Genomic DNA, 22,830 nt, shown 5'->3' on the forward strand with positions numbered 1-22,830 from the left:
CACACACACACACACACACACACACACACACACACATACACACACGAGGCAGGGTCTACCTATCTCTCTGTCTCTCTTGTCTTCCAGGGAAGGGTTCAGGTTGGCCTCATATTTACTTTGTAGGCCAGATTGGACTTGACCTAGAAATCCTCTTACTTTAGCCTCTCAGTTACTGGGCTGCTGAATCTAGCTCATTTTACATTTATTTTGACATAATAATTTTCTACTTCGTCTCCCTTGAAAGGCATCCTAATATGCATATGCAAGCGAATATTTCAAATAAAAATTTAAACTGTTAATGCAAAGAAAGACACAGAATAGAGATTTTATGAATTATATAAAGTTAAATTATTTTATCATTATATAATAATTTAATTAGCTTCTGTTATGAAGAAGAAAATGCTAATAATAGCAAGCACAGAAATCTCATTTGCAATGTGAAGCTTCATGCATTTTGTATTAATTGCTCTATAACTATTGTCATTTGTAGAGAAAAATTAAGCCATCAGAGGTTTTTCATGATTATTCTGCTTTTCTAGTGGGTGGTGTCATTTAAACAAGATCAAGCCAGCACAATGGGTCCTAATGTTCGTGATCTAGTCTTTAAGCAAAAAGTATGCAGTTTCCTATCTTCACTGGTCTCAGTGTTACCATATTGTGAGAAGGATCTTACGGTAAAGCATGCGAAGAAACGTTAAGTCTGTCATGTGCTCCCAAAGTCAAGGGTTAGCCACATAAAATTATAGGACTTTCCTAAATAATCAAATTAAGAACTAAGACTTTAAGAGTCCTCCTCCTCTTCCTCTTCCTCCTCTTCTTATTTTTTTTTCAAGACAGGGTTTCTATGTGTAGGCTCGGTTGTTCTGGAACTCACACTGTAGACCAGGCTGGCTTCAAACTCAGAGACTGAGCTGCCTTTGCCTCCTGAGTGCTGGGACTAAAGATATGTGCCACTTGCTAGTGAGAGTCTGTTTTCTTAAAACTGGCCTTTTCTACAATGATCTAAAATCATGTGTTAAAATCTCAAATATTAAAGATTTGTAGGAACTTCTGTATCTATCTTCATCATTGAAAATCCTACTTTATTGTAAAAATGCTGTTTTGCAAGTAATGTTGCAATTCTGAAGACTTAAACCTTAAACCTATTCAACTGCTCATTTAAAATTGAATATAGTCAATCTTTGTGAGAGATCCTCCCTAAGGTATTCCATGGCCTGAGCCCATTTCCACTCAGACAGCATTAACTATATTTTTCACATGTTCTCCAAGGGAGTCTTGCTAAACACACACACACACACACAGAGTACACACACACACACACACACACACACACACACACACACACTCGCTATGAGCACTAAGCTGTCCTCAGAGCCACAGAGACATGCTTGTCCCTTTTCCCACGTTCTGGGATTAAAGGTGTGTACCACTAGGTCTCACCAAATTATATAATTTTATGTCATAAACATAAAACCAAAAAATTCTGTATTTTTTTGCCTAATAATTCTTATGGTGCAGTTAATTTATGTTTAAGAGATGTGTTTTATGTTAACTGCAATACTAGAAAGTACATCAAAGGCTAAAATGTCAAAGCCAGCATGTTCTAAGGTCAGAGGATTGTTTCCTCATCCAGAGAAGAGGGAAAGTCAATGTATTTAAATTCATTTTTCTAGGAATATGTTTAATAAAGTATGTTTGGCTAAACCAAGCATTCTTCTGTACCTGATATTTGCTATGGAGAACCAGTTGTTTCCCTTGGCATGATCTTGGCTATGAGGGCAGCCTCATTTTTGGTAAGATAAACAGGATCCTCAGAGGTAAGAGGGCAAGACAGTACACTTGCACTTCATTGCTACGGGCCCATTGCATTGAGACAGACCATCTTAAGAACACATAAATACTACCTACCTATAACTAGTGACAGCTAAGCAAAAATTGAGAGCACACATTCATCGTAGTTTAACTAATTTCAATACATATTTTCATTGTGCTAGAAAATTGTGTTTATTGTATAATCTAATAAGAGTCATTTCAATAGCTTGGTTCTTCTAAGCAATCTTTTTTTTTTTTTTTTTTTTTAAGCCTCTGGATTGTGAACTCTATTGAATGGAGTCAGAAGTAACTTTCAAAATAGAAAAATGTAGCCAAAAGGATGTTTGAGCTTGCAATAAAAAATATACTGAGCTTATGTGTTGACAGCTATCCCCACAGCCCTTAAGCTTAATTTGAATCAGAAAAATACATATTTCCTCATCTCCTCACATGGCGAATAATGGAATTCTGAGGGGCTATCACAGAAATTGCCCAATATTCTTTAATATACAAAATATTGTTTTCAGAAAGTTAAGGCATTTTCTTAGAAACCCACTTTGGCTGGCTTCCTGTTGTGGTGTAAAGGTTTGGACACTTTACAATGAAGAGGGACAGTGGGAAGTTTGAGTTATTTATAACACACATTGTCTGTATTGACTTCCAGTGAATAGAAAGGGCCAATGGAAGCTCTCTTGGGGCAGTGGGATTCTGGGTGGTTTTAATTTAATGCATTTAATTTAGTGAATGAAAAAATAAATTAATAGATGAGACATCTCCTGTCAGCTTGTGTTGAGACGCTGTGATGAATCCTGCCTGTCCTTTTAGTGAGAGGTGTCCACATTCATCCATTTTGTATTTCACCAGAAAAATAAAAAACCTTATTCTTAATTTTCTCTGAGGTATACACATTTCAAATTTACTTTATTGTAAACCAAGAGATACAGACCTTAAATACTACTTATTTATAAACTTCTGACATGTGGGAGGTTTAAGCAGATGGGATCATTCTACGGCTTCTTCATGAAGGGAACATTGATGTAAGAACACTCTACTTCTTCACTCTCAGTCACTAGGGCTCATGGGAAAATGTCTCCTCATTATCATTATATTTATAAACCTGTCCCTCTTCCACTATTTTCCCATTCTCACAAGCTAAGAGAAACCAATTGTTCAAATCTTTGTTACTCACAAATCTTTGTTACTTCTTAGATGAAGGGCAACCAGCAGGATGAAGGATAGAGTCAGATCTAATGATTCAAAGAGTGTTCTCTGTTGGAGGCCATTTCCTAACCAGGAGCAACTAATGTGGTCATTGATTAGTGTGTTCTGGGACTTCCAAGTACAGACAGGACTGCAGGCTTGTAATTGAGTGGAGTCTGTCTCCAGCAGTCAAAGCAACTATCTTCCTATGCCACAGTAGCTGATCCTATGGTTTCACGAATTCCCTGACTGTCTGATGCCCTGCAGTCAACTTTTGCCTCTCCCTGTTTCTAAAGGCCGTCGCCACTCTTTTACTTCAGGAGGCCCGGGGAGGAGGTGCATCTTGTGATGGTAGAGCTGACTACTGCTCATTTGTGTAAATCAAGGCAGAGAAATGATCCCTGGGTGCTGAGTTATCTCGTAAAAATCCCACTTTCCCAAGCTCTTACTTATGATTGTCTTTACTGTGGCCAGTCTATGTAACATTTTTTCTTGTACATGGTACTCAAGAGGATCGAATTCAAGAGCACCGGGGATTGATAGCAATGTGTGACTACTCCTAGGCACTCTGTAGAAAAATCTGAAGCTGAACTTGACAACTAATTAATCCAGTTGGGCTAGGAGGACTCCGATTCATCTGAAGCATGGTCATAGTCCAAGTTGAACAGATTCTCTTCCTGTGTGTCCACGAAACGGCCATCTTACTGGGATGTGGTGTTGTGTGGACAGGAAGAGGTCTTTCAGAAGTGCTCTCCTCTTTAAAGCATAACAAGACACGGAATACTTTTTGAGGTGTTGAAGCTATTCCACTTTCCCGCTGGTAATTCCTGAATAACTGACATGTGTGTGCTCCAAGGGAAGAGTAGACTTCAAGAGCGACTGTAAGTTTGTACATACACTATAACACCACAAGTTTTTATTTGTACTATGTCTCTTAAAGCTATAATTTAAGCTAGATATTGTCAATGTTCTATGTTATTTCTAAATAGTACCTAAAAACTTCTGTTCGGAAACATGATGAACAAAGTGGATTTGGGCAGTCTTCTCTGTTGGTGTTCATTCTGAGGGTTTCTGGGATCTAACCTGACCAACTCACAATAGGGCTGAGTGGGCCTAACACCTATTAATGTGATGGTGGTCTAGTCACCACCCCATTCCACAAATGTCTAAGATGGTGTGCAAATAAATCAACCTCTTTATTTCCATGGGACAATCAGGAGGTAAAAATTATGAGATTTCTTAATCTAGGCAAAGCAGTTAAAGTTGAGCGATAATGTAATTTGCTTTGAGATAGAAAGACAAGCCTATGAATTTACCGCAGATATTTGATACTTTTGCAAGCCCCTGACTCTAGAAACTGGTCAACTACAATTATTAGTGCTGAATGTAAAAAAAAAAAAAAGTTAATTTGAAGTTTCATATGCTTGAAAAAAAATCTGTCTCCAATGCATTTTGTATTGGTTAGTGCTTCAGCCCAAGTGGACTTCTCCATCTTCATCATCTTGTAAAGTTATAAGTAGTCTAGGAGGCTTAAGTGACAGTCATGGATTTATCATAGGGTTGGTGGCTGGGAGATAGTTCTGGCAATCCATGTAACAGTGCAACTACATCTAGAAGCTAGCTGCCCTGGGGGAGACTAGAAACATACAAAATTAAAATGTGACAGAAGCAAAACTCTGAACTCAGGAGGGAGGTCGTGAATCCAGACTTAATTTTTATCTGATCATTAAGACTAGTGGTATAAGAAAAAGTAAAAATTTAAGCCGGGCGGTGGTGGCGCACGCCTTTAATCCCAGCACTTGGGAGGCAGAGGCAGGCGGATTTCTGAGTTCGAGGCCAGCCTGGTCTACAAAGTGAGTTCCAGGACAGCCAGGGCTATACAGAGAAACCCTGTCTCGAAAAAAAAATTTAATAGAAATAAAAATATAATAAAAATGTAAGACCTTCTGGAGGCTTAACACTATCAGAGTCTAGCAATGAGCCTGAGGGACTGGTGGGTGAAGGGAAGTCACTTGACTTAAATATGCCTTTAAAAATCCTGGACTCTTAATAAATAGAACTAATTTTAAAGTACAAGTTTTTCATTATTTATATTCCCCATTTTATATATTTATAAATAAATGACAATTGTAGGTGGCAATTCAATCAAAATTTCAGGGCAGCCTGTATAGTTACCACAGAGGCTAATGGTCCAGCATTCAAAATTGATAAGTTAGGAAGGCTATAATTGAAGAAAGTGGAAAATTCTTTTGAATGTTGAGGTTATATGTCACATCTATAGGAAATAGGGAATAAATATAAATACTTAAAATACTTGGTGTGTAAGCTAATGTTAATTAGCTTGATTTAATCATTGAACATTCACATAATTATTTTTTTTAAAAAAAGTGTTATCCCTATAGTTCTCTCGGCTTTTTGGTTAAAGTGGTCTAAAAATGTTAATGAAAAATTCTAGAAATGAACCAGTAGTGCTTTAAAATATGTCGTTATAGCATATTGTTATAACCGTACTATTAACTGTTGCTGTGAGTCTCTCTGTGCCTAATTTATAAGTTATGCTTTATCGTGGGTGTGTATTGAGGAAAACTATACACAGGGTTAGATCTGCAGTTGTAGACACCCAGGGGAATTCTTGGAACAAATCCCCCAAAGGTATGTCTTGGGGGATGGGCTGTGAACTGTAAACATCTACAATTCATGTTGATCGATAAATTATATTTTAACAGATCTACAGCAAACTCTTTAGATTCACTGTGATGGCACAGAAAATCAGTAGAAAATTTAAAAGGGAAGAAACCGAATTAGGTTAGCATTTTATCAACACAAAACTTGACATCGTTGTGAATAAAGGCATGATTGTTTTCAAAAACAGAACACAAAAAGTATTTAGGAGAACTTGGTCACATTAGTTTTTCATAGATTTTGTGAGACTTTGTTTTGAAATAGGTGAAGGTGCTATGCAATGCTGCGGGCATTACCCAGGTCTAAGTATGCCGTTAAATATATAAATAAAACACAAATCTTGCTAAAAAGAAAATGAGAAAATTCTAGTTATATCAAAATCATCACAACCCAGGATCAGATTCATTGGAAATTTTAACCTTGGTTTCGCCTGTTTTTAAAAGTAAAACATCTTTAAAATTTCAGATAATATGTGGCAACTAAGAAAGATTTATTAGCAAAAAAATGACATTTTTAAAGCTACACGTGAAATGAAGTTTTCAGCAATAAAAACAAAGACAAGGAGATATGTGTACACACATATTTTTTTTGGTTATCAGATATACATAAAAAAATAATAGCAAAAATGCTTCCCTGACTTTTAGAGTTCAAATTGACCACGCTGGACAGATTTTTATAGGGCATATACTTGTTCATGACCCCTAGTGTTAAGAAATTCTGTCTTGTTGGAGAGCTGGTCCCTTGTGGAGCCTGTATCCCTGTTAATAGCTACAAGGTCAATGGAGCCGCTAAACAGTTTGTATTACTGTCAGGGTGGCCATGAGAACACCACCTGCTGCAAGAGGACTTGGCAGCTGGGTCAACAGGCACTGTGGGAATTTATCAACTTAGGGGGCCACTTGCATAAAACTTTGACTGATAAATCGGGACTCCACTGGCTTACTGGATGAAAATTACTCTGTTATGTATAAGTTTCTTCAGAATGACAGAGCTGCCTGTGGGCTCCACACACAAAGGGCCGGTTTACCCTTATGAAGTGATTTTTTTCCCCTAAAACCAATATTTTAGCTGCATAAAGAGGAGTAGGATGAAGTGATTTAAGAAAAAAACCAAACCAAGGGCAGTAAGTGGCTCCCCAAGGGAGTGGGCAATTGGCAGACTAGGTTTGGATACTGGTCACAGAGGAGTTTGGGGACACAGCATTTCTGAAGAATGACTTTTGGAGCTTGGAATTTGCATTGTTAATTTATAGACCTCTTAAAGGAAAGGGCCCAGTGTCTTGATTGGAAAAGGGCTAAGAAGGTGTTGGAATACAGGAAGAGTGGGTTTAGAGATGGCAAAGCAAGGCGTGAGGAATAGCTTTGTTTCCACATTCCTGGAGAATTAACCCTGAGAACATCTCACAGTCAGAACAAAGGCACTTTGGTTTAAGTCCACCTGAAACAAATTTAAAGTCTTGTGCTCTGGTAGAGAGAAAGTTTGGCAGTCACATAACTGTGTCAGAACTTTTAAATTTCCACTACTGCCAGGAGCATTTGATCCCCATCCTTTCAAATTTGTTCATTCATTCATTCATTCATTCATTCATTCATCCGAGTGCGCTAAACATTCATGCCACAGCCCCTATTTGGAGGTGAACAGCTTTGTGGACTATGTTCTCTCCCTCTACCTTTTTAAGGTGGGACATGAACTCAGGTATCTGGCTTGTGTTTCACGTGCCTTTGCCAGCTGAGCCATTTCACACACACTCCTTAAACATTTAATTAGTTCTGGAAAGAATCAGCAAAGAGCAAGCTGGTAAGAAATGACTTGACTGTCTGAAATTAGGTGGTAAGAACTTTGTCAGGCTACACTGACATCTGCATCCTAGTTTTGGAAGGGAGAGAACCTGAAAGGTTGAGAAAGCACCTGAAAATAATTATGGAATGCAAAGAATGCAACCAAACAGGCCTAGAGATTAGAATACACTTTAGTTATATTATTCAACTCACTTCAGAGTCCCATGTAGTCAAGATGCAATAGGCAATGATTATCTCTAAGGTTCTGATGGACTAAGGGGCACAGCACGCTAATAATGCATGGGCTGTTTAATTTCAAGGAAGATAAGACTCAGCATCATTGGTAAAATGAGAGTCATTGCCCAGATCATGTATGTGCCCAGTATATCTATGTCTGTCTCCTGGAACCTCCAAGGGCAGACCTCAGGGAACACTGAGCTGAGTACTAGAGGGTCTGGGAACCCCAAATGGACAGACAGCCTTCATTCTGAAGAGAGCCGCAACTTTCACAACTCTGCTGAGATCTTTGAAGTGTGGTTAGTGTTTTGGCATAAGCCAGCTTTGTTACCGATCTGTCTCTCCAGGGAAGGCTCTTCTCTAAATAACAACTCGGGAAACCGGGCCATATTTTATTTTTAAATTTTCATTGTGGATGGTGACCAATGGGACGGGGGAAGGGGAATGTCATTACCCTTATCTAAGGGCAATGACAGAGAGAGCGAGAGCAACATACAGATATATGTATGTAGGAAATGTACCAGAAACCCTGTTATTTTATATACTCCCTTAAAAGTTGACTAATTGAAATTTAATGACCTTTACTTCATTTAAAAGTCCTTCCTCTGAGGGAGCTGTTCCACTGTAAATAATTTAAAACTTATGCAAATGGTTCTGCAGTTTACAGCTTTAGATGAAACTGTCCTCACAGATTGCAGCAAGACTGCAACCTCATGTGTTTTTGCTAAATTTGACTAAGAGTTACTACATCTTATTTCTAAGTTCATTTAGTGTGTGCGTGTGTAGAAAGATGTAACATAAATACTATGGTAAATATATTACTTCTATGATACCTTATATAGAAATATATCAAATTGCAATTTAGTAGTATTCTCTTCTAGGGTCATAGATCAATTGACAAGTGAAAACTATTTTGAAAATATTCTAAGAAATCTAGGGGATTCTCTAATCAAAAGACAATGAACTTCACTATTCAATTTGAGTTAGATTTTGAAACAACAAGAAATACCCACACATGCATGCATATGAATTTTTAAATTTGATGATGTTTTTCTTCAGTTTTAGAGAAATACCTCTCCTCTGCCTGACCTCTTGAGCATGCCTATGCTAGCGATTAACTTGTGTACCCCAAATAATTCTGCCTGTGCAGAGGTGTCAGCTCATATAGAACACCAGCCCCTCTTAGGAAAAACATTGCAATAAAAATCGCTGGCATTCACATCAAAACAGTAAGAGACTCCCAACAAATGTTTATGAAAACGTTAGCTTTCTTCCACTTAGTTTAATTTAGAATGTGCTGATGCCTCTGTAGGAGGACGGGACTTTGGGATTCTATTCCTTCCCCTACTTCTGCAAAGCAAACACAGCTCTTAACCCTGGTCCCACACATGACATGAATCACCAGAACAGGCCCCATAATGAGAAGCCAGGCCTTCAGGTATGTCACTCAGAGACCACCCTACTAGAGGGGGCCCTGAGATCCCAAAGCCAAGGCCACTCATGGCAACCCTGATAATTAGATTCTAATAATAGATGGAAGGTGTAAAGCTCACCTCTACTCACCAACAGACTAAACAATCCAGAGCAAGAGAGATTGGAGGGGGAGGGGATTCAGTGCCCTACGATGGCGACGCTTCAAAAGCTGATCTGTCTTGACAACATAATGACACAACAGTGACCATTTTGAAACTAATTGCCTGAGGTCTGGGTGAACCCTCTGAGCCCTCTCTGCAGGTCATTACAACGCTCTGTTCTGAGCTCACATTAGTTTGGCTAATGTCTGTGTATGAGTTTCAGCACCCTCCTGAGTGTCTGGCAGTTTTGCATCTCTTTGCTTTTCTCCAAGAGGACACTGATTTCACACCACAGAGGGAAGCCCTCACTACAACTCCATGTATAACAAGCATGTCTCTCCTGTGAAGTGAGGGTTCCTGTTCTCAGCGAGCAAAGGACAGCGACCATGTCTCATTGCCTATCCTCTTTGTGGCACAGAGACCGATGCTAACATGTATTTTTCTCAGGAAAAGGATTTTTTTTTTGTATAGAAAAGTCAGTCTGTCCAGTTAGTAATCCATGGCTTTTTCAGGAAAACACACAACTAACAACTTATGAATAGTATTTTAAGAATTGAACAACGTTGGGCTGGAGAGATTGCTCAGTGGTTAAGAGCACTGGCTGCTCTTCCAGAAGACCTGGGTTCAATTTCTAACACTCATATGGAAACTTACAGCTGTCTGTAACTTCAAGATCTGACACCTTTATACAGACATACATGCAGGCAAAACACCAGTGCACATAAAATAAAAAAATAAATTATTTTTTTAAAAATGAATCGAGCAATGCCAATGCCTTTGGTTAACCTTTCCCATCACTAGAATTGATTCCTACCACTAGAGTTTCTTGAGAGAAACTTCAAAAAGTTTGAAATGGTGTTGGTGAGTAACAAGTCCTAGTTAGTTCATCACTTACTAGTTATATCTATAAAAATGATTAGGTCTGGTATGCACAACATCCATGAGGCAGCATGTAATTTTAGCAGCTACTGAGAGTTCAGCTCTCCTATTGGAAAAATAATGATTCAGAATGACAGCAGAACTGTGTGCTGACACTGAGATGGGCAGATGGGGAGGGAATAGCAGCAGAAAACACACACACACACATACACACATACACACACACACACACATGCAGTAAGCATGTATCTGTGTATGCATGTTCTCATGGATGTAGTAAGTGTGTGTGCATACATGTGTGTGCATATATGTGTGCAGACGCCAGGTGTTAACACTGAGTATCCTCCTTGCTCTGTCTAGCCAGGTGTCCTGCCCTGGGGATTCCCTCTCTACCTTCCAGATGTTGGGTTGTAAACAGTCACCATGCCCACTCCACATTTATGTGCATTCTGAGGAGCTGAACTCTTTCCCTCATGCTTTCAAAGTAACATTCTATTTACTATGCCATCAAAATACAGGCTTTAAAGGGCAAAACCTTTCAAATCTTCCCTTGACTGAACCAAATAACACAATAGCCCCCTAGCTTGTATTTGCTTGGTTAGAACTGTCTTCATGAGTGCTTAGAGCTCAGGCAGTGTTGGAATGCAACTCAGACGTTCACTGTTAAAGTAACAGCTCACTCAGCTGGTGAAACTCACATGAAGGAGACACTGTATGCTGGAACAGCCCTCATTTTCTCAAAATTAAAGGTTTTATTTCTTTTCTAACACAAGAGCTGAAACCATTGCCTACCATGCTAGGATCCTTTCCTGACTTTTACTGGGAATTTTGGTCCCACAAGTCCAAGCCAGCTCAGAGAGGATGAGGATGACATGAATGAGCTTTTCAGGTCTTTCAAGGTCAAGTGCATCCTTGTCCTGGGAAGGATAGAATGTTGCTCATTGCAAACTGTGCCTCTTCTGTAACACCTTTGAGTGAACTAAAGCAACTGGAGAATGGATATTGAGCAGACTCAAGAGGAAAAAGAAAGTTTACCTTTTGGGGTCTACGATCTTGTAGAGTTTTCCATTGTGAGTCTGGGTCATACTCTTACTGCTTGATAGAATGTAAACCTCTCCTGTTGAAAGAGAAATAATACAGAGCGAATTCAGAGCATGACATCACAGCCAAGCAACTACCAGGACTCTCTATCCATCTTCAGGAAAGCCTGATGCTGACAGGTGTGCTGGCACCCCATAATTCCAATCCTGTGGACCAGATCCACCTCTTCTCTATGCCCAGCCTATTCCTATTCAGGAGGATATTGCTTCTCAACTGGACCATAGCAAACAGCTTCCTCCCTGGGATCCCCATCTCTGCTTCTGGTCTGTGTTTACTCTAACCCCAGTGACTCTTTTCAAGAGTAATTTATATGAATTATCTCAACTGGGGTCTTTCTGCTTTCTCATGAAGCTGCCTGCATTAACCTCTCCCTTCATTCCTTCTTCCTTTTCCCTCCTTTCCATTCCCTTACCCTCCTTCCCTTCCTCCATTCTTTCCCTTTCTCTTCTATCTTCTTCCTTTCCCTTCTTCTCTTCCCTGGTAAGTAATGCCCAGAAAGGAAACCCAGTGCCTTCTATTCTAGCCAAGCACTCTACCACTGATGCTCATCCCTAGACCCAGTTCTTCTCAAAATTAAAGTCTGTCCATGACATCAAAGTTATATTACAGAGCTTATGAATTAGAAAAGTGTATCTTTTTTAATTCCCTTGAAAAAACTCAGATATAAAATGTTTTCCCTCTGGAGCAAGAACAGCCAAATTATACAATTTCAAATGTTCAAAATATATAATTATATTCCAGTGTCTCATATATGTCCTCTGTGTGTTTCTGAGAGAGTTGCCTGAGTCCTTTATTAATCTAAGTGAATGGCATGGGAATATTTTTGTTGGTGTCCCATTTTAATGTACAGAGTCAACCTGGGCTTTCATTACAGAGAGAATACTCTGACTTAGGAAAGAAGCTTATTCTTCCCTTTTTTTAATGCCTTAAAATTAATTTCTGAGGCTGAAGGATCTTAGTCTTCGTGGCTTGTTAGGGTGTAGTTAGGAAAAATACCACAAAAGCTACACTGAACTCTGTAATTTAAAACAGTGGACAGTACACAATTTCACTTTATAACTAATCACATTCCAATTTCAACTCCCTTTGCTCATTAGGCTCGGCACTTTTTTCTTTTAAGGAGGGAAGTTTTATTTTAGCTCATGATTTTGGGATTGCAATATGTGGTAGCCTGTCTCTGTTACTTGGGATAGTCATCATGGCAGGAATGTATGGCAAAGAAGGCCTGTTGCCTTCATAGCAGCCAGGAAGCAAAGATACAGAGAAAAACAAGGTTCCAATACTCCCTTTAAGAACACCGAGTTTGGGGCTGGAGAGATGGTTCTAAGAAATGGGCACTTATAGCTTTTGCAAGGGATCTGGGTTCAGTTCCTTGGACTCCAAGCATGCACTCAGTGTACACACATACATGCAGACAAAACATCATACATACAAAATAACTCTATTTATTTTTAAAGAGCACCAATTTCCTGCAACTGAGGCTCACCTGCTAAAGATGTCACCACCTTCCAGTGGCACCATGGAATGGTGATCAAGCCATTAACAAACGTAGGCTCCATACATTGATAAACATGCCAAAAATATTGTCACACAGATAGCCAATGAGGTAATTTCTGTTCTATTGGCAAGGATCTCTACATTGCAGATTATCTTGCATGTATTTTTATTCTCAAATCATCAAAATAAGTAAGCAATAGAGAGGGGAACTTAGCTTCAGACTCTGCCCTTTGAAAATATATTAGAGGTGGGCAAGTGGAATAGACAGAGAATAAATGTATCATCATAGTACATACAGCATAAAAGGATCATCATAGAACAGGGATAGATACACAGAGAATGAAAAGATCACCATAGAACAGGGATAGACAGAGAATAAAAGTATCATCTTAGCACAGGGATAGATACACAGAGAACATAGTGTATAGATCATCATAGAACATAGTGAACATATCAGTAGTTATAAAAAGACTCGCCATTTGGAACTAATTTTTTTCCCTTATTCAGCTTCTTTTTTTCTGCTTTTTAAATTTTTATATAATCTCTGAAATATAAACAATGTATAAAGACTCTTTGCAGAAAGGTTACTGGGAAAGAAGGTATAACTTTATCATCTTGGGACTCTGTGAGAGGTTGCTTTTGCTGGGGGTGCGTTTTCAACAAATAGAAGAAGAAACTGTGATTCTATAGGGCAGAACAAAGTGTTCCAAGCAAGAGGTGTAACTGGAACTTAATGGGACAGTAGGCACAGTACCTAATTCATCTTCTCCAAATCCCAAGATGTGACCCGAAAAGTAGCCTCGACAGGAGCTGCTGGCACCCAGACAGAGCGGCTTTTCTTGCCATTGCTTGGTCACTGGGCTTTGCTGGAGGGTTAAGAAATTCCTATAACAAAACACACCACAAAATCCACAATGAGAGTACACCTCCCTTACAGGGCACTCTAAGATGTTTTAGAATAGACATTGCAGTGAAGAATTGTCACACCAAAAACATCACTTCTCTGCGGTGTAGAGGAACACTATGAAAGTACCAGATGAAGATAAATTGTGGTTCGGGGGGGGGGGGGCACTAAAAAAATCCAAGAAAGAGAGAGCCCCTCATCATCTACTTTCAGAGAGGATACTTCCCAGGTGACTCTCAACTGCAGGCTGGACTGCATAGGAAGGGATGGGGTAGAGTGCAGGGTTCAGTCCCTGCCTTTTGCAGAAGCGGAGCACATCAGGGCTCCTGTCGCCTGAGGGTCAGCAGCTCGGGAAAGAACCTCTCCGAATGGGTTTCATCAGCTCCTTATCATCACCCACCATGAGACCTTGAAAATTTAGGCTAAATTTTTATTTTGTAGTAACTACTTATCTAGACATATTGCAAAGTGCTGCTCAAGATCCTAAGGCTTGGCATTACCAAAATTCATTGTCTTCCAGAGTAAATAAAAAACCAACCAACCAGCTTTTATAATTTCTTTAAAACAAGTTTGGGCATTAGGGTGAGGATAATGGGAAAAGTCAAAATAAATGGACAATCCCCCAGAGGACGTAATTGTCTTTAAACATTATCCCAGAGGAAAAGAATCTCGTTGGAAGCATCTCTTCAATTAAGCTTCCAGATGTGGGGGACACCAGAAAGTAGTACCATTTGTGTGTCCAAGGTCTGGCTCTGGGGGATAGACACTTGGATCACTCTTGGTAGTGTGCCAAACGATAGACATGCCATTTGGTCTATAGACCTGTGGCATTAGGAAACATACCCATTGCGATCTCCGAACACATAGCTTCCGTACAATCTTTCAGATTGACAGCCTCTGTAAACAAATCCACCAACCAAAGGGCCGTTACTGAATGGCTTGAATTCAAGAAGAGATGGCTCACTTTCTGGAAAAAAAAATTAGTATTAGAGAAGATGAAACATTTCCAGAAGTAAAAGTGATACAGACCAAGTAGTACATTTTATAATAACATAATTCTTTATTGTGTTTCTTAAGGCGAGACACGGATCCTTTTCAGATGAGAATAATGAAACTGTTCAAATGGCATCGAAGCACCAGCTTAAATGACATGAAAGCGCTCACCAGGACCTAGCCATTTTAACTGTCAGGATACACCAAGATTCCAACACAATCCAAACCCAAATATTTTAAAATCATTGTTATTTACTTTAGAACCAAAATATTTTAAAACTTGAGTTTTGAACAATAAATGTCCATAAAAAATGGTTCTGCTTACATTTAATAAATCAAACCAGACCTGTCAAATCATATGAAATGTTTAAAAAGTTTTAAAGGTTCACACCATAATGGAAATAAAAGCATAGTACATAAGAAGTCTTTAAATCCACATTTACTGTATTCTTCAAATCACTGTCTCTTTAGTGAAGAAGTACCTTCACTTGGGGCATGCTAATGGTTTTGCCTATAGATTTGCAAGGATAACAATGTCTGCTCCAGGCGTTCCTTTGAGCTACATGTGGCAAATTCACCTGACGGTGACTTGTCATGCATTTAATGTCAAATAAGTCACAATCAATACGCGGTACCTCACGTAAGGAACTTTGTAGCAGTAGGGTTATTTTGAAGACCTTGCTCCCCCCACATGACTATGCTAAAGCTTGGAGAAGACAAGTTTTAAATACCCAGCACCAGGATTGTAACTGAATGACGAAGGTGGCGCATATTAGAACCAGGCTGCTTCAGTTCATACCTATCCTTTCCAGTTCAGATTTCCGTGATAACTAACCTTTCTTTACCTCAACGGCCCCCTCTGTTCAACGTAGCCTATAACACTGTCTGTCACCTACAGCTGGTCTCTGAATGTCTTCACAAGGGGAGCTGTGTGAACTTTGGATGTATTTCAAAATACATAAACGTAAGTCTGTTAATGGTTTTCTCTGGTAAGTTCATTTGATTAGTAGAATTTAATTAATTCTCCAGATATAATGAAAATCCATTGAATTAGTTGGTGGTTTGTTTGACTTTTTATCCAAACCATGTTATTCTTTGGTTTGGTCTTTATAAGGTGTGCACACACACACACACTCTCACACACACACACACACACACACACACATACACACACACACACACGAGAGAGAGAGAGAGAGAGAGANGAGAGAGAGAGAGAGAGAGAGAGAGAGAGAGAGAGAGAGAGAGAGAGAGAGAGAGAAGCAAATAAAATAACAAATACCACATGAACTAGCCCAGCAGCCTCATTCCTAGTGCTAGGATAAATAGCCCCATTGAATGAGCCAATAGAGGGAGTAATCAATTTAATAATCTCAATCTACTGTGCTTCCTAAGTCATAATAATGCTTAAGATATTGTGGCCTTCAAAAGGGAGTATGTACTACAACTTTGAAAAATACTGAGTGTTTTGGATTTTATTATCCAACATTTTGTTTTTAAGTTCTCTGTAAATACTCCAGTAATCATTTTATTAAAAATAATGTTTAAATATTTTATTCCCATGACTTGTTTTTACAAGTCAATTATATTGTTTTCTCTAAAAGAGATCCATTTCTAAATTATTTTTATTAGAAACATTATTCTCCTAATTGCTGAGACTTGCATGTTGAATGTTCAGTAATTTCTTACCTTTAAGGCTTATTTCTGTGTGTATAAAATGTTAAGACAAGTTCTCCTGAATAAAGAGAAATTCTCCACTTTTGGTCTTAGATGAGCAAAATACAGCCGCTGACTTTTGAGACTCTTAAACTATTTGAACCTACAGAGAGCCATTCAATCCATGGGAAAGGTAATTACACAGAGGAACCCTCGGGGCGCGGGCAGTCCTTGGACCTTTACAAATGGAGCGATTCACGCAGTGGCCTGTGCCAGGCCAATGTTTCTATGCTTTCTCAATGCTCATTATGCAAACTCTTTTTTCTCTAATTAATATACTAAAACCAATCTTTACCTAAAGCACAAGCAGCCAGGTAGGCTTCACTCACCATAATCTCTTCCCTTTATTATCTGTAGGATTCTGGCTGATGACCTGTTTTTCCCGTTGGAATCTGAGCAAAGTATTGTTAAATTGATGTTTATATCAGTGGGATGTCGATCCACGGCACATCTGCATAATAAAGAGGCAAATACTCATTAATTCCTCCCTGGGTCTCTTCCTGACAACAAGGAACGAACACTTTGTGGGCTGGCAAGGATCCTATGAGCAATTTAGTTTAGATATTCTTGAAACCACTGAAGGAAACATCCTGACAAGTTTGTTTACTCTATTGAAGCTAATGACCTCGGGAGTGCGTTTCTTAATTCTTCTGGCTATCTTTCTTCTAATGAATGTTCTCACTATCTTAAGAACCTTTGTTTGCCTATTGGTAAGGATTACCTCATGCATGACACATTGGCAGAGTTTGGATCTATGAATCAATGCTACCATCAACTCATCTGTGCCACGTAGTGTATGTAATTTATTAGTCTTAGAACTAGTGTTGTATTTCTTACATGGAAGACTTACTTTAAAAAGTTACATACATCTATTTTGTGTGTGTGTGTGTGTGTGTGTGTGTGTGTGTGCGCGCACAGCATACCATTATGAAGGTGAGAGAACAATCTGTATAAATCAGTTTTCTTCTTTCTCTCTGTTCCTGGCATTGAACTGAGATGTTCAGTCTGGTTCTGTGGCAAGTGCCTTTCCTCACTGAGACATCTCACAGGTCACTCGTTCTAAGGGTCCCTGCTTGTTCCAGTTCAGGAACAGAGACACAGCTGCCACATGTCTACATGGAGGTCTGTCACCTCTGCCCTGTCCTCATTTTCTCCATACCTAATCTGGAGATCAGAATATCGCTGTGGTTCTAACCACATAATGGTCGAAGATCACTATACTCCTGTTACCTAGTCTAGGCCTGAAAGGCTACAATATTCCCTGCAGGTTTAAGTGAAGAAGAGGCTGGGATAAAACTAGTGATATGTCTGAGCTCCTCAAAAATGTAACAACAGCAACAACAACAGTGACAATAATATAACCTAATCAAACAAACAAACAAAAATTCAAACAGAAAACAGTGTCACTGACTTTTGGGGACCATGTAGTCTTTGTTGTAGGGGCGAGGGAGTACCATTCTGTGAATGGGTTCTTGGCAATCTCCCTGGCCTTGGTCCATCACATGACAGCAGTGTTACCCTGCTCTTAGCCCCTCATCCCCGTTGTGAAATCCAAAAATATTTCTACACATTGTCAAATGTCCCCTGGAGACAAAAGGCATTCCATTGACCATGGCTTTTTGGGCCAAGAAAATACATTAACTACTTATAAACCAAATCACTGGGCTATAAAATAAATTAAAAACATTTAAAAAATTGAGAGTTGGAGCTTCAGGGACAAAGAGTCACTCAGCAATTACTACAACAAAACAAAACGAAACGAAACAAAACAAAACAAAACAAAACAAAACAAAACAAAACAAATAAAACAACAACCGAGTGGTCCAAAGAGCCCAGTCATGATGAAGAAGCAGGAGATGGGACAGTTCTACAGCAACAGGGCCTTCACTGTCCTCTCTGACAGTGACTCCTTCAATACAATGTCTGGCAGGACTGGAGACACAGACATGCCGTGACTTAATGGGGAACTTTAGTCCCCACAGGGCGAGAGGATTTCCTATACGACATTTTCCCTCAAGATAGAGAATCTATGACAAAAAGAGAAGTCTGACTTGTTTTCAGCAAGAAGCAGCTGATGGTGAAGAAAAGGGCATCTTTTCCCAACATAAGTTGCTGGGGGCTGTGAATGCCATGCCATCTCCTGACTTTCAGCTTCTTGTGTGCAAAGGGAGCCAGACAGTGAAACTGACCAGCCGAGGCTATGGTGATGCATACCTGTTGCCATCTGTTTGTCTAAAAGCGACACAGAATGTATACCACCAAGCGTAGCCGCTGATGTCAGTCAGGGACTACTGGAGATGATGATGTGCTAATGCTGTCTCATTAGTTGGTCACTGAAAACATCATTCTACTCTGGATGATGCTAAGTGCAGGGGGGGGGTGGTATGTAAATGAGCGCATTGGGCTTGCACCACTGATCTTTGTAACTTATGGTCATCTTCACTGTGAACCTATTAATTAGTCTTGAAACTAAAGAGGAAGATGGTGGGCTGGGAGATGGACCCATGGGAAGAATACTTCTTGTGCAAACAGGACCACCTGAGCTTGATTCTCCATGATCCTCAGGAAAGCCAGGCATGACACAAGCCTATAACCCAGTATTGCGGTCTGTTAAGGGGACGGGGGTGGGGTAATAGATAGAATAGAACTTTCTAACCAGTCACTCTCACTGAAATATCTGGCTTCAGATTCAGTGAGACTTAAGAAATGAAGGAAAAGAGAAAGCTGGATAATAGAGGGGCAACATCTGGCCTCCTCCTTTACCCTACATATGTAAGTATGGACATGCATACACACCACACACACAAATAAAAATTAAAAGGGTGCTGTATGGGCAGCTATCACACAGTACTACCAAGAGTAGTAGTACCTAGCTTAGTACCATAGACAAGGTGCTTACAGTAGTCAGCTTCATTTGTAGCCAGTAATAGTTTCAGTCCCTTCTCTCATCACTAAGTCTTTCTCTGCCTGAGACTCTCTGGGAAGGAAGCAGAGTGCAAACAGAATTTTTCTTTAGCCCTCGGTTGCCAGAGGAGGCAGGGCTACGTGGCACAGGCATCTTGCCATGAGTAGGGTCTGGAAAGGGCCTCATCCTGTGTTTTTGCACTGAGGCTTGGACCCCCAGGAAGGTTGCAAGAACGCTCCGGTGGGAGGGTGGTGACTCAGGCCGCTTCACTTCAAAGTGCTGCTTTGTGGTGTCTGTGCATTCTGAGCTATAGAAATGGAATGTGACAGTTTCCTCCACATCCTGATCCCACCTTAAGTATTCCCTGCTGAACAGATTTTAAGATCTGTGGAGATGCCAAAAAGGAAATGAACTGTGGACTTGGGCTTTGATGGAGCAAAGATGAAGGGCACGAGGGATTATAAAAATAAAAAGTTTGAGAAATATTCACCTTGCACATAGTGAACACTCAATAAACATTAAATAGCAATAATAACTAAGCTAATAAATGAATGAATGTGGCCACATACCCCTCAGTCTGAATGATAGACCAGATTGGACTTAGTTTTCATCAGAGAATTTCTGTTAAAGTTCCTAGAATTTTTAAAGCGTGCCTGAAATCCTTCACTCTACAGACTTCTAAGTTTTCTGTTCTTTATAGTTCATTATAGTAAACAGAAAACAGTAGACATGAATTCCTTTAGAATTTGTAAGTTTCTGAGGTGTGAAAGACATTAACATTTACCTAAACTCTTTGAAAATGAACACTACATCATCTTGCATTAAGGGTAATGATGGCAGTAAGGACCGCCCAGGTGTGAGGTGTGAAGTACCATTCTTTGTCCTCTTTCTGTGGACTCTTACATAATCCTGACAGAGCTCTCAGAACACACGTGTTACAGCTCATATTCAGGATATGTGGTATCGTCTGAATGTCCCCTGCCACGCTTACATCCTGGAACCCTGATCCCTACTGCAGTCAGTTGTACAGACAGGACCTTCCTGGTGGATTGTGTTGAAAACACTACTCTCACCAATGGATTCCTACTATTATTGTGAGAGTAGTTGGTTATCATAGGAGTGAGTTCCGAATTGGAGGATGAGTTTGGCAACTTTTCTGTCTTCCTCTCTCTCCTTTGCTCTCTCCTTCCACCATGAGACGAGGAATCAAGAAAGCTCTCAGCAGATGCTGAGCAGGTGCCAGCATCATGGCCTCCAACTGCCCAGCATCCAGAACTGTGAGCCGAAATCCATCTATTGTTTATAAATCACCTGTGTGTGGTATCCTGTTGAAACAGCTTAAAGCAGACCAAGTCAACAAGGAAAATAAAACTTAGAGGGATCTAAAGAAAGCAAGCCAAAGGTTATCTAATAGTAGTCTCTGAAGTTTTCTCTGTGACCTTGAGTTTTCCTTTGTCTAATCTTCTTTAACCTTCTTCACACATGAATGATAGAAAGTGGGTTAATACTTGTTTAGTTAATGGTGGGTATGATTTTAGAGGTTCAAAGGGATACTACCCCTTGCTACTTGGTGGCTGAATATCTTACTTTTCTCCCTAGATCTCAAATTCTGTCTTGTTTTGAAAGCAGGGATGAGATAGGCAGATGTCCTTACCTGCCTGGATCATGGAGGCCGTGGGCGAATACTTCTGGGGGCTGGTTGGTGCTGTTGAAGTGAGGGTTACTCCGCGGTATGGAATAAGGCACATTGCACATGTCCGTGTCCACGTCCAGCCTCAGCACAGAGCCTGTGAAGTCACTGAGAGATTGGAAGGGGAGTGAGTTCTTTACACTCAGGTTGTTTGTCTCACCTGAACACATGGCAAGGTTGCTCTAAGGAGAAAGAAACCATCCCTTCAATTTGACTCAAAATTTCTTGATTTCCAAATTCCATGTGGCAAGAAGTGAGACCAGTAAAAGTTTGGGTACAAGATGTGGGGTGGACAAAGATGTTCAAAGTATGCTGCTCTCTCTCTCTCTCTCTCTCTCTCTCTCTCTCTCTCTCTCTCTCTCTCGTGTGTGTGTGTGTGTGTGTGTGTTTAATCTGTCCTGTATCATCTTTGCCAGTCTATGTGTTTATGTTCCTCAAGACACCAGTTAATTAGACAGAGGGTGGGGCAGCAGCATGGATGGATGGGGGTGGGGAACCAACTGGTCACAGAGGAAGAGATACACAGTGCTTGTGTTGCAAGGCAGCATTTGTAGCAATAATTCTTTTAGGACAAGTTTCAGGATAAAATAACCTTATGTTCAGTCATCAGCCATAATTCCCAGTTTTTGGCTCTGACCTTGTGTCCTGGCATTGAAATCACATTAGTGTCAAAAAGTCCTTGCTGGTTAAGCAGTCTGTTACCTTAACCCATCCATCTCTTCCATGTCATCCAGCGTGATCATACCATCCCCAAGGATGACGTACAAAAAGCCATCGGGACCAAAGAGCAGCTGTCCCCCAAGATGCTTTCGGTGGAGCTCAGCAACTTCCAGAAACACCCTGGCTGTTCTCACATCAACTTGATGGGGATTTTTCCTGCATGACAGAAGAGGGGAGAACACCATGACTTTGCAGGTATGCTATGAATTCACTGGAAAGGAAGAGGTGTACAGACAGACAATAATATTTGAAATAGAGCTAATCAGAATGACATGAAAAACCCCATTAATCTATGTTTTAGGAACATCGTTGAAGTTTAAATAATTAAGAAAAAATACCAAAGACACTATGACACTATTTTATTTTATTTCTTTTCACACAAACACACACACACACACACACACACACAAAGAGAGTGAGAGAGAAACAGAGAAAGAGACACACACACAGAGATAGAGAAGTACACACACACACTCTCACACACACACAGACACACACACTCACACACACACACACTCATACACACACAGAGACAAAGATGCACACACTATGTTTTAAGTCATGGGATTATTCTGCTCTAATTATTACTAATTTATGGCAATAGCTTATAAGCAGTCTGTAAAGAGATGAAGAAGAGAAAAGAACACACAAACTTTGTTCTTCCATGCACATTAGTTAGTGATACCTGGATACTGTGTATTCCACAACCCGAAGAATGTGGTCGTGAGGCCCAATGGCCCACCGTTCCTGGTTGGTGGTATAAGACACATACAGCTTTCCATTTTTCTTGTAATTGGGATGGAATGCCAGACTTAGCAGACCCCTTTCGTCTCCTCCCTGCAGTGAGATGGAAAACACAAAGAATCATGAAGTTAATTATCTTCTTTATTGTGTTTCAACTGGAACCTCGAAAAGAGTTTCTTCTGGGTAATCTTTGCCCAACCTCTTTTCTTTTCTCCTTTGCCTACTACACAGAAAAGGATTATAAAGCATTTCTCTATGAGGTATTCTTTTAAGGTTAGAACAGGACAGCTGTCCTGTGTAGTTATCTATGCAAGAGACCCTTATGCCACTTTAATCAAGTGGTTTGTGCATGTAATCTTGGGAATTGGGGAGAGCAGTTTAAGCGCTGTGTGAAATTC

General features: G+C 39.9%; 1 protein-coding gene across 2 annotated transcripts in view; it reads right to left on the reverse strand.

Moving 5' to 3' along the window:
• Hhip (hedgehog interacting protein) overlaps window positions 1-22,830 on the reverse strand; it is a 90,413-nt gene that overhangs the window by 9,484 nt on the left and 58,099 nt on the right. For both annotated transcript variants that reach the window (XM_021170103.2, XM_029480876.1), the window contains exons 5-11: window positions 22,374-22,525; window positions 21,671-21,844; window positions 20,933-21,076; window positions 16,703-16,824; window positions 14,508-14,631; window positions 13,515-13,645; window positions 11,198-11,279 (exon numbers count right to left, since the gene is read on the reverse strand). In XM_021170103.2, the coding sequence (XP_021025762.1) occupies window positions 11,198-11,279; window positions 13,515-13,645; window positions 14,508-14,631; window positions 16,703-16,824; window positions 20,933-21,076; window positions 21,671-21,844; window positions 22,374-22,525 (929 nt within the window). The remainder of the gene's footprint in view (window positions 1-11,197; window positions 11,280-13,514; window positions 13,646-14,507; window positions 14,632-16,702; window positions 16,825-20,932; window positions 21,077-21,670; window positions 21,845-22,373; window positions 22,526-22,830) is intronic.

Source organism: Mus caroli, chromosome 8, assembly GCF_900094665.2.
Source record: "Mus caroli chromosome 8, CAROLI_EIJ_v1.1, whole genome shotgun sequence".
Lineage (NCBI taxonomy): Eukaryota > Metazoa > Chordata > Mammalia > Rodentia > Muridae > Mus > Mus caroli.